The sequence below is a fragment of the Dasypus novemcinctus genome, chromosome 30 (assembly GCF_030445035.2).
Source record: "Dasypus novemcinctus isolate mDasNov1 chromosome 30, mDasNov1.1.hap2, whole genome shotgun sequence".
NCBI classification, from domain to species: domain Eukaryota; kingdom Metazoa; phylum Chordata; class Mammalia; order Cingulata; family Dasypodidae; genus Dasypus; species Dasypus novemcinctus.
Genome location: NC_080702.1, coordinates 42,738,282 through 42,750,822, shown reverse-complemented (window position 1 = coordinate 42,750,822; position 12,541 = coordinate 42,738,282). Strand labels below are relative to the sequence as shown.

Genomic DNA, 12,541 nt, shown 5'->3' with positions numbered 1-12,541 from the left:
TTGGTGGAGTTGATGGAGTGCCTCAGGAGGTCTTGGCTTGTTTCCGCTGCTCACTCTTGAATTCCTAACTGAGTCCAGCCAGGCTTGCTGTAGGATGAGAGGACATGTGTAGAAGAGGCCAATTGTCCAAGTTAAGACCTCTCTAGACCACTCTACTGAGAATTAGGCCACCAATATGTGAGAGAGCTCAACTTAGAAGATCAAAGCATTGCTGGCTGAATTGTATCTGCCCACAGACCCATGAGGAGACAAAAGAGATTTTAAAAAAATCCACACCATTGACTGCCATAAAGCCCAATGGATAGGGCATCTGCCGACCACATGGGAGGTCCGAGGTTCAAACCCAGGGACTCCTGGCCCATGTGATGAGCTGGCTTACGTGCAGGGCTGATGCGCGCAAGGAGCGCTGTGTCAAGGGGGGGGGGTGCCCCTGGTATGGGAACCCCACGTGCAAGGAGTGCACCCCATAAGGAGAGCTGCCCAGCATGAAAAAGTGCAACCCAGGAATGGACCGCACACATGAAGAGCTAACGCAGCAAGATGACACAACAAAAACGAGGCACAGATTCCGGGTGCTGTTAACGAGAATACAAGTGGGCACAGAAGAACACACAGTGAATGGACATAGAGAGCAGACAACTGGGGCGGAGAAGGGGAAGGGGAGAGAAATAAATAAAAAATAAATCTTTAAAAAACCAAAGTAATAAAATCAGCATCTCTAACCATCTATTTTTGGGATTCTTGTTAGGCAACAATGACTATCTGACACAATAATAATTAACATTAACCGAACTGAGGATTTCATATAAGTCTGATTCTTCCTGGTGTTGCATTTTTTCACACATTTGAAGATCATTTACACCATCTGGGTTTTCGAGTTTTATCAAGATAACTGCACTTAAAAATAATGACAATTAAACATCCCTTCCAAATAAATAGTAGAATTTGGAAGGGCATACAACTCTGAGCCTATGTAACTGGTGACTCTGAATCAGAAGTCTCTATTACCAGAGGTATTTTGTGGGCAGAGATCCAAAATTTTATGTGAGTCATGCTTTGCTCATGAGGATTTTGCTTTGAGGAGAGTAACTAAGTAGAATCTTAGTAAGTAAATAGTTTGTTCCCTCATCTGTCCTTTCCTTTTTATATTTTGAAAGAACAGGCAATTTTCTTATTGGAATACAAGCAGGCACATTTGTAGGCATCCGGGGACATTTACCAAAAAAAAAAAAATGGCAATATGATCCAATAAAATAAGATAGAACATGCAATGCAATCCTGTGCACCATAGCCCCTTATACATGGGCACCAAGCTTCCTTAAATCAATGAGTATATGCACATCATAAAAAAATTATTTTGTAAAACAATGCATGATTTTGATTTATATCACAATATTTAAGATTATCTGTGATGCTATGACCATGTCATGTCATATACCTATACAAATTTGCATTCCTCTAGATTCCACTTAATGATGTGCATTTGGTAAACAATTTTACTCTGTGCCAGAGACATGGAAAACATTGTGGGTTGTGAACTGAACCAAAAAGCAGGATCCTAATGAAGAGGTAAAATGAGATGACCAGTTTTAAGACGGACAGGTGTGTGAAAGTTGATATTATCAAAAAGAGCATTTAAATTTCAGATATAATAAAGAATGATATACAAAATGTGAAAAGCAGCAATGTCAGAATTTCCAGTAAATTAACACTATATTAATGCAATTATATGCCATGTGTAGTTATTTTCCATATAGCAGGAAAACTTACCATTTCAGCAAAACAAAGAAAATATTACTTTTGATGATAAATTCCACTTCCCAAAATATATATTCTTTTAGAAATCCATGCTTGAAATATGTTGGAATTTCCAAATTGCTTCTCATCCAAGATTGAGAATAATATTTGGGAATAGGGAAAGTGAACAAAGGCAAAAAAATGTTGGATATCTAATAGAAACAAAAAGCTTAATAAAGATAGGGGCTTAAATCCAACATACTGAAACTCTGAAATGAATAGAAAGAGACAGTTTTCAGTTTCATATTCTGGTAAGAGAATTACAATTTTTGGATTTGTCATTGAGTCCTGCATTCACAGGCATTTGCTCAACACAAGGAATAATGACCATTTTATATTTTCCATTGAAAGAATTTTTTCAGAGCCCCCTTTATGTCTTTATTCCTCAGACTATAGATGAAGGGGTTCAGCATGGGTGTGACCACAGTGTACATCACTGAAGCTGCTGTACTTAAAAGTGTATTTCGTGAATCAGCAGAGCTAAGGTACACCCCTATGCTTGTACAATAAAATAAGGAGACCACAGAGAGGTGAGACGCACAGGTGGAAAATGCTTTATACTTCCCCTGAGCTGATGAGATTGCACGTATGGAGGAAACGATTTTAAAGTAAGAGAAAAGGACCCCTGAGAGGGGAACCCCACCCAGCACTCCAGCTGCAAAATACATCACTATGACATTGAGCAAGGTGTCAGAACAGGCAAGTTTGACCATCTGGTTAAGTTCACAGAAAAAGTGGGGAATTTCCAAGTGTGTACAAAAAGACAGCCGCAGCACCACTGAACTTTGTATCAAGGAATTCAGGACACTTACAATCCAGGACCCCAGAACCAACAGGGTACATATCCAGGGGTTCATGATAACTGAGTAGTGCAGGGGGTGGCAGATGGCCACAAAGCGGTCATAGGCCATTACAGCCAGAAGGAAGACCTCCAACCCTGTAAAGAGTAAGAAAAAGTACATCTGGGCCATGCAGCCTGCATACGTTATGGCTCTGCTCTGCATTTGGATGTTCACAAGCATCTTTGGGACAGTAGTGGAGGATAAACAGTTGTCACAAAGTGACAGGTTACAGAGGAATAAGTACATGGGTGTGTGGAGGTGGGAGTCAGTGACTGTGGCCAGGATGATGAGAAGGTTTCCAGAGATGGTGACCAGGTACATGGACAAGAAGAGCCCAAAAAGGAAAGGTTGCAATTCTGGTTCCTCTGATAATCCCAGGAGAAGAAATTCTGAGATGCGGGTATCATTTCCTTGATTAATGTGGTTGATATGTCTACACAGGAAGAAAGAACATCACTAATTTTCACACAAAGAACTATTACTATCCTAGCAGAATTGTTAACATTTCTATTTTAAAGTCAAGATATTAATTTTTATATTTTGGTCATGCATCTTGTCGCTTGGGGTGTTCCTACTGCCAACTCTGATGATTTCCTTTCCCACTCTCAGTCTTTTCTTCAAGCAGTCATGAAATCTATAGTTTCTATGAAATATCCATTCATTCACTTGAGGTATGACTATTTAGTTCTGGCCCTATGTCTAGACAATTGGAATACACCACTGACAAATGAAGATGCTGCATTTTTACAATGGAGAAAGAATGAAAGTAAATAAGAACTAGTCATATAACATGCCAGATGGTGGCATTTTAAATTAAAATAGGAACTGCAAAAAAGGAGACAGTAAAATAGGTTCTTACTTTTTTACTGTGTTCAATCAAGTCCAGCAGATAAGGAGTCATTTTAGCAAAGACCTCTCAATGTGAACTAGAGAGCTACAAGGAAACCTGGGGAATGTGTGACCAGGTATGAGAATGTCCAGGGACAAGACCTAAGAAAGGGCTTTTTTCCCCAATGTTCAAGATCAACAAGGAAATGAGTGTGGTCAGAGGAGAGACCAGCAGGGAGAGCAATAAGAGATAATGCCAAGGAAGGTTTAAGAATGAGGTCAGCTCAGTGCTGCAGGTACAACTTCAGGACAGAAGAGTCCTTTGGCTACATGTGGTATCTCTTATTTATTGAGATTGTTTATAAAGATTCCCACAAATAGAACTGAATATATTCTTTATTTCTAAACAAATATTTGCATTTTAGATTCTGCATTATAAGGAATGTATTTCAGAACATGAGCGCAGGTACCCTGCTCTAAAGACTGGACAGACAACACCAGTCCACAGTGCAGCTGATGGGTCTTTGTTGATCGTCTTCTCATCTACACGGTGTGTGGTCATGAGTGGGTACAAGGGCAGCATGTTCAGATAATGATTCCCACAAAGCTATTAAACCCCAGTGGACACATAACCTATGGGCTTCCACTTGATATGACTACTGGTACCCTTTGTTTAAAAATAAAATAAAAAGACTTATCATAAACAGAAAAACATAAGGAAGAGAAAATAAAAAAGCTCAGGTCATCCCCAAGTGACTGTGGTGATGAATGTGCTTCCCTGATTCTGGCAGCTGTCCCACCCATGTTATATTCCTTGCATGTCCAGAAAGAACAGCAAACTAGTCCCAAAATAAGCAGACAGAAAGAAATGACAAACTTTGGAGCAGAAATACATGAAATTTATAAGAAAAAACCATAGAATAAAATCAACAACATGAAAATTGTTCTTTAAGAAGATGGACAAAATTCACATTTAGCAAGACTGACAAAAAAGAGAAGATGCAGATAAATGAAATTGTAAATTAAAGAGGGGCAATTACTACTGATCACATAAATAAAAATATCATAAGAAGATGCTATGAACAGCTATATAAACAAAGTAGACAAATAGACAAAATTAACAAATTCTTAGAAACAAACTACATACACTGACTCTAGAAGAAACTAAAGTCCTCAACAAAGCAATCACAATTAAAGAGTTAGATTCAGTTATCAAAACCCTACCAACAAAGAAAAGCACAGGACCAGATGGCTTCAAAATTGAATTTTACAAATCATTTAAAGAAGAATTAGTAATAATTCTACTCAAACTCTTCCAAAAATTGAAGAGGAAGGAACATGACCTAACTCATTCTGAGAAGCCAACATCACCCTAATACCAAAGCCTGATAAATATATTATAAGAAAATTACAGACCAATCTCTCCAATGACTATACATGCAAAAATCCTCAACAAAATACTTGCAAACTGAATCCCACAGCACATATAAAGAGTTGTACATCATGTACAAGTGGCTTGTATGCCAGGTGGTCAAAGGTGCTTTAATAGAAGAAAATCAATTGACAAAGTACATCACATTAACAGATGGAATGAGAAAAACCACATGATTATTTCAGTTGATGCAGAAGAGGCATTTCCTAAAATCCAGCATCCTTTCTTAATTAAAATACTTTGAAAAATATTAATAGAAGTATACTTTGTCAACGTGATAAAGGGCATATATGAAAAACCCACTGTATGCTTTAAATTAAAAAATAAAATATTAATTCATTGGTCAAGCAAGCAAACAAGCACAGAGAAATGAATGTTTCCCTCCGTTAGTTCTGGACTAGCCTAGCTAAGCTCTCAAATAATCTCATATTACAGTTTTTGGCTTCTATTCTCTATTTTGAATTACCTGCTGGGCTCTCCTACTCACCTGGATGGCATTTCTGTGATTAAGGATGCTGTGAATAAGTCAGGCTTCCTCCCTGGGAGGTTGATGATGGAGATTAAAGCTCTATCCCCAGAAAAGAGAGCAGAACGTAGTCAGGCATGAATCTGCTAGCCAGAGTTAGGCCCCTGCAAAACAACTATATCACATTCACAGGATGATTGAGAGCAGCAGAGGAAGATTTCCTTTAGCTCTTTAGCACATTTCCCTTTGTCCCTCAGTAGCAAATTTCCATGTTGCTTCATCCCCTGAGCCATCATTTCCCTTTGGGAAATTGGTCAGGAGACAATGGAAATGGTTCCTGATCACTCTCTGTCCCCAAGAGACCAGGTTGTACCAGGAGAACGCAGCTTTCATTACTGCTCCTCCTCATGGATTCTACTTCCACATGTAGGCCTAATCTTCTAGCACCTTTGCCATCTTCCAGATTAAAGATTTTACCATGTCTACGACTGATGAAGTCATCTCCGTTAGTCCCTTGGATCACCAAAGCCTTGGCTTGGGTCGAAGTCACAGCCCCTGTCGTTGTCTCCAGGACCTTCTTTTTTCTTTTACAAAAAATGTAAAAATGCTTTCCTTGAATATGAAACAAAAACAGTACACACCCCTTGCCTCAATCACACTTTTGTGCAATCAATTAGGAATGTCCTGCTATAACATAAGTTAAGAAGTGTCATTACAATCCTTTATTTAAATAATATTTATTAATTAAATGAGATATAGTTGATCTCTGTATTCAATATTACCTGAGCTGAGCACTTTTACAGGGATTGTCCCATGGAATTCTTACTAAAGCCCATTCTATAAGAACAATACTATACTGAAATAGAAAAAATAGAGTATACAGAAAACTGTGCTTATTCCTGCAATCTGAGAGCTGGACATACATCTGGACTCAACCCGCTTGGGGTAAACACCCTAACCCCCTATAGCTCAGCTAACTGTCAATCTTCCACTTTTGTAACTTGATTGTGTTTGTAACTTGCTTGATTTTAAACTCCCTAAGCCCCTATAGCTCGGCTAACTGCTAATGTTTCATTTCTGTAACTTGCTTGACTTGCTTGCTTGCTCAGCATTAGAAAGCAAAGATTAACCAATAAAATTCCTTAAAAGTGCCTGAAAACTACCCCTCCCCTCTGTATAGACCCCTATAAAACCTAAATTCCCCTGAGTTCGGGTCCCCCTCACCTATTTATGGTGGATGGTGCCTGGCCGTAAATAAAGGTTCTCTAAATTTATACCTCCTGGGAGTCTAAGTGTCTGACTTATGAAGTGATCCCACTTCATTTTGAATCATTTCTACATTTGCACACATGCGTAGGGTCCACAGGGTTAAGTAATTGCCTAAAGTTCTAAACAGAGTAGGGTCTGGGGTATTTTTGTGAACCCTGTAAAGATGTTTCCACTTCTTAGTCTCTCAGACAATGGCTCTCAACCATGGGTGATTCTGGCCCTCTGGGGATATATGGCAATATTTCCTTCTTTCAGCAATTGTGAATAATGCTGCTGTGAACATCAGTGTGCAAATATCTGTTTGAGACCCTGCTTTATATACCTAATAGTGGGATTGCCAGGTCATATGGTAATTCTACACTTAGCCTTCTGAGGAACAATTAAATTGTCTTCCACACAGGCTGCGCCATTTTGTGTTGCCACCAGCAATGAATGGGTGTTCCTATTTCTCTGCTTTCTCTCCAACACTTATGTTCTGTGGTGCATGTGTGGTTTTTTTTAAGCAGACATACTAATGGGTGTGAAATATTATCTTTGGGCTTTAATTGCATTTTTCGATGACTATGTTGAACATCTTTTCATGTTATTTCTGCCATTTGTATATCATCTTTGGAGAGATGTCTCTTCAAATCTTTTGCTCATCATTTAATTGGGTTGTTTGCCTTTTTATTGTTAAGTTAAAGGATTTCTTTATAAGTAAAAAACTTTATCAGAATTGTGGTTGCCAATTATATTCTCCCTTGTTGTAAGTTGATGTTTTACATTCATGATAAAGTTCTTTGAAGTACAAAACTTTAATTTTGATCATGTTCCATTTCTCTATTTTGTACTTTTGGTGTAAATACAAAGCCATTGTCTGACTCAAGGTCCTGAAGTGGTGCCCCTATGTTTTCTTTTTTTTAAAGATTTATTTATTCCCCCCTTGCAGATTGTTTCATTCTTTGTTGTCTCTTCTGTGTCCATTTACTGCGTGTTTTTTTCTGTATCTGCTTGTCTGCCTTTGTTGCACCATCTTACTGCACCAGCTCAACAGGGCACATGGGCGGTCAGCTCTCCGTGGTGCATGGGCCAGCTTGACTTCACAAGGAGGCCCTGGGATATGGACCCAGAGCTTCCCATATGGTGGATGGGAGCCCAACTAATTGAGCCACAGCTGTTTCCCCCTATGTTTTCTTTTAAGAGTTTGAAAGTTCTAGCTCTTATTTTGAAGTCTCTGATCCATTTATTGATTTTTGTATATGGCATTAGATAGGGGCCCTCCTTTTTTGCAAATGGAGATCCAATTTTCACAACACTGTTTGTTGAAGGCACTCTTTTTTCCCATTTGACTAGTCCTTGCCCCCTTGAAAATTTCACTTGTCCATAAATGTGAGGGTTGATTTCTGAGTTCTCATTTCTGTTCTCTTGGTCTATATGTCTCTCCTTTGGCCAGTACCATGTTGTTTTGATTACTATGGATTTGTAATAAGTTCTAAAATCAGGAAGCGTGAGGCCTCCAAACCAATTCTTTTTCAATACGATTGTTTGTTATTCAGGGCCCCATATCCTTCTATATAAAATTTTTAAAGATTTATTTTATTTATTTATTCCCCCCTCATTGTTTGTACTCGCTGTCTACTCATCTTCTCTTAAGAAGGCACCAGGAAACAATCCTGGGACCTCGCATGTGGGAAAGAGGCACTCAAACACTTGAGCCATCTCAGCTCCCTGGTTTGTTGCATCTCTCATTGTCTTTCCTCTTTGTAACTCTTTGTTGCTTCATCTTGTGTCACTTCACCATACCTGCCCATCATACCACCTTGCTTTCTTTATTTCAACAATGATTTTTACTTTCTTATGTACAAGTGTTTATATCCTTGGTTAGATTTATTCCTAGATATTTGATTCTTTTAAAAATCTATTGTGGACCCGTGGACCTCAGCAGAAGGTGGAGGGTGGCTCAGGGCTGCACAGTACCCATCAGGGGAGAGAGGAGCCACTGCCCTTCAGGAACAGGTGACACGCCCAACCTGGGCATTAGATGACACTTATTTAGCACACTGACTTTTTCCACACAGGTAGTAGCCTTTCTTCAGGAACAACCAAAGTCAGCAGCAAGGAGATTGTCCATTTCTCAGAACCTTACAGTAGCAGTTAGCCATGATAAAATGCAATACCTGTCAGTCTGTCAGCAACAGGAAAACAGAATGGTTCAGGTTGTTTTTAAAGTAAGTACTGTGTTTTTTAGTGCTGGTGGTAGACTCAGAAAGGAGAAGACAGATCCTGCATGAGGAATGTTCCGACTGAGACCAAACAGATACTCTAAAGGATTCACCTCAAAAAGAGGATTGGTAATATTAGAAGACTGGAGGGCAAGTGATTTGAGTTATGAGCAACTTTTAAGAAATTCTCGAAATTGAGATGGGTCTGTGTGAATTAAGTCAATACACCCTTTGCCCTGCCCATGGGACAAACATGCTTGGTTGAATAAAAAGGAAAAGATAAACTTGAAATCACTTGAGTGGGCCAGTGGCTATAACATTTCATCAGGAAGACTTCATTTGTTCTCTCACCCAACGGGCTTCTGAGCACCACCTGTGCGCTGTTGATGTTGGGCAGGGAGGTGCTCTCAAGAACCATTCCCACATGATCAATGCCCACCTGAGCTTACAGTTAAAGGTAGGAGCCATGCTTCTTCCGGGCAGCCAGAAGACTGAACTCAATGGCAGCTGCCTCCCAGTCACAGGGACCTTACCAAGAGCAGACCAAGGCTAAAGGCGTGGAGGGGTGCAGCTAGCCCTGATGACCCTCACCCGGAACTCCAGACCCATCTTTGCTCTCAGAAGCCTCCTGTCTGCCCTCTATCCCCAAGGAACATCTCAGACACCTTGGCTCACGCTTCAGGAATGTTCAGGCATGGAGGAGCAAGTGTTGCAGGAGGAAACGAGGGGCAGGTTTGGGGACTGCTGTGGGGCCACCAACTCTCCTGGCTACAGTTCCTGCCTGGGGAATCGGACCCCTGGCAGAATCCTTTCTGCTTGGATGATTTTCCTCCCCACACCACCCCACCCTTCTGGTCCCCTCACCAGCCTCACACCCCAGTGCCCCAACCACTTCAGTTAAAAACAAGGGGGGTGACAGACAGCTGTGGAGCATGCCTGGGGACCTGGTGGCCACATCTCTAAGCGGAGAGACACAATGTTGAGCCTGGGTCATTCTGGAATCCTGGTTTCCCAAGCGAGGCGATGCATTCACCAGGCTTTGTTGCAGAGCCATCTCAAAGATTGCAGGCTTCCAAGGCCAACTCCACTCCTAGGGCCTCACAGGAGTTGGCTGTGTGGTCTCCCTCCAGGCTGGGGAGCTGATGAGGCACCCCTTATTCAGGGTGCTGGCTGCAGAAGCAGCATTCCCTGGGGCAGGAACTCAAGAGCCCAGGTCACACCCACACACACAATGGAGCGACTGTCCCAGCCCTAAGCCCGCATTGGCTGGGGAGAGGAAGCAACCTTGGCACCACGCTCCAGGGAAGGTTTAGGGTTCCCGGAGAGGGAGAGGAATTTCCTTAGGCTGGTAGATGGGGAGTGACTCCCTCGTCCCCTCCATTTCACAAACATTGTCACCTTTTATAAAATTGTTTTAATTAGAAGGGGGTCTGTTGAGGGTATTGGAAGGAAGAGGTGGGCATTAAAGCAAAATGAGGAAGCGACTCTGTTGGGATCCTTGCAGGCCAGGCTTTTTGGAAGTGCAGCGCTCAGAAGGTGTCTTGGGAGACCCTGAACCCCTGCCCAGGGCAGCCCGCGAGGCGGCACTGGAAAGGAGCAGGAAGACGCGGAGCTGGCAAGGCCTTAGCGGCAGACTAGACGGGAGGGACGCGCGACCGACCCGGCCCCTCCTGCTTCTGGGCGGTTAACGTGAGGCCCCGCAGGACTGACCAAGGCAAGAAAGGACGTGGTCGGGACGCAGCGCTGTCTCCGGAGCCGAGGGAAGGCTGAGCTCTGCTCGCAAGGCCGGAGACCCGCCTGGAAGCCCACGGCGCGCGGGCTCAGGGCCGTCTGCGGAGGACGCTGCAGCCCGTGCCACTGCCGCGCGCCGCCTGGCTGGGGCCACCAGGGGCATCCCTGCTGCCGGGAGTAATGGCCCAGCTGTGCACCAGGAGCTCGGGCTTAAGCCACCAGGAGGGAGCTTCAGAGGCGTCCTTTCTGTGGCCTCAGGAAGCGGGGGAGGGTTGGCCTGGCCTAGGGTCCAGGGGATGGAGGTGGGGTTCTGCCTGAGAGTGTCGGCGCGGAGCAGCGGGGGTCGTGGGGGACCTCCTGGCTACGCTCCCTGCCGCAGGGCGCACCACTTTGCTGCACCCACCTCACAGCTAGTGCTCCCCTGGCGCTGGTACCGTCTGCCCCCAAGGGAGAAGGAGCCGTCCCCCCACTCGCTGCCTGTTTGGGCCATCCTCTAGGCTGTGGGGGTTCTGCTCCAGCTCTGCTGTAACCCCTGGATATTCTAGAGTCTACGAACCAAGTAACTGCCAGGACCTGCCGCGTATCCAAATGCCATCCAAGAACCCGGGAGTGCGCCAGGGCCTCCCTTTGCCAGCTCTCCACCAGGGGAAGGCCAGGATTTTCTCAAGTGCTTCAGGGCAGCCAACACACCCCCGCAGGTTGAGGCAGCTGCCTTCTGTTATAGCGGACATTGAAGGGGCTTGCAGAGGGCAGGGCAGCAGCGTTCTCGCTCAATTTTGTTTTGGAAAATAGGGTTATTCTTCTTGCGAAATGCTTTTTTCATTAGCATGTAATGGATTATTGTCTTGAAACGAATTGTTAAATTTTAAAAAATCTATGGTGAATGGAATTAAAAATATTTCTTCTTTTGATTGTTCATTGCTGGTGTATAGAAACACATCTGACTCTTGGGTTTTGGCCTTTCATCCTGACGCTTTTCTGAGTTCGTTTATTAGCTCTGTGATCTTTGTTTTTGATATCTTGTCTATATAGGAATTTATCTTATGCAAATATGGAAGTTTTGCTTCTTCCTTTCCAATTCAGATGCCTGTTATTTCTTTTTCTTGCCTAATTACTCTGGCATGGATTTACAGAAAATATTGTAACAGTGGTGACAAAAGGCATCCTTGTCTTCTCCCCTGTCTAAGATTTCAGACTTTCATCATGAAGTAGGATGTTAGCTGTGGACAGTCCCTTGTATTTAGGAAATTTACTCCTATTCATAATGTTCTAAGATATTTTTTCAAGGAAATGTCCTGGATTTTCTCACATGCCTTTTCTGCATCAATTGTGATGATCTTGTGTTTTTTCTCCTTCATTCTGTTGATGTGGTATATGACAAAAATTGATTTTCTTACATTTGACCCAACCTTGCACACCAGAGATAAATACCACTTAATTATATTATATAATTTCTTTAATGTGAATAATGTGGTGTTGTATATTGCTTGCTAGTATTTTGTTGAGAATTTTTTTCATTTTCATAAGAAGTATTGGTCTGTAATTTTCTTTTCTTGTTGTGTATTTATTTGGGTTTGATATGAGGATAAGGTCGACCCTATAGAATGACTTAGTGGATATTCCTTTCTCTTTAATTTTTTGGAAGAGTTTGGGCAGGATTGGAGTTAAGTTGAAGACTTAACTTTATTAATAATATACAGAGTGTTTTATACAATGTAGAACTTCATGTATTTTACGAATGTGACTTTGTAAGTAACGGATATTTTATGGTTATGTCATTAAATAACTACTCCAGAAAAAAAAAAAAACTGTTGTTTCTCTGGAATCTCCTTCTCATGGTAAAGACTTTTCTGTCTGTATATCTCTCATAGGTTATTGTTACTCTGAGTTTATCTTGTACACACCAAAGCTGGAGCTCATATGCAATCTACTGCAGGTAACGACAGATAGAGTGTTCCTTCAAGTATAATTGTTT

General features: G+C 42.1%; 1 protein-coding gene across 1 annotated transcript; it reads right to left on the bottom strand.

Annotated features, from left to right (window-relative positions):
• Positions 1 to 2,129: 2,129 nt before the first annotated feature.
• On the bottom strand, positions 2,130 to 11,056 carry LOC101417429 (olfactory receptor 7A10-like). Its single transcript, XM_058290425.2, has 5 exons — positions 10,970 to 11,056; positions 10,546 to 10,755; positions 6,148 to 6,221; positions 5,387 to 5,467; positions 2,130 to 3,072 (listed from the first exon to the last, which is right to left on the bottom strand). Exons 1-5 carry the CDS (start codon positions 11,054 to 11,056, stop codon positions 2,130 to 2,132), a joined length of 1,395 nt encoding a protein of 464 aa, XP_058146408.2.
• Positions 11,057 to 12,541: the final 1,485 nt, after the last annotated feature.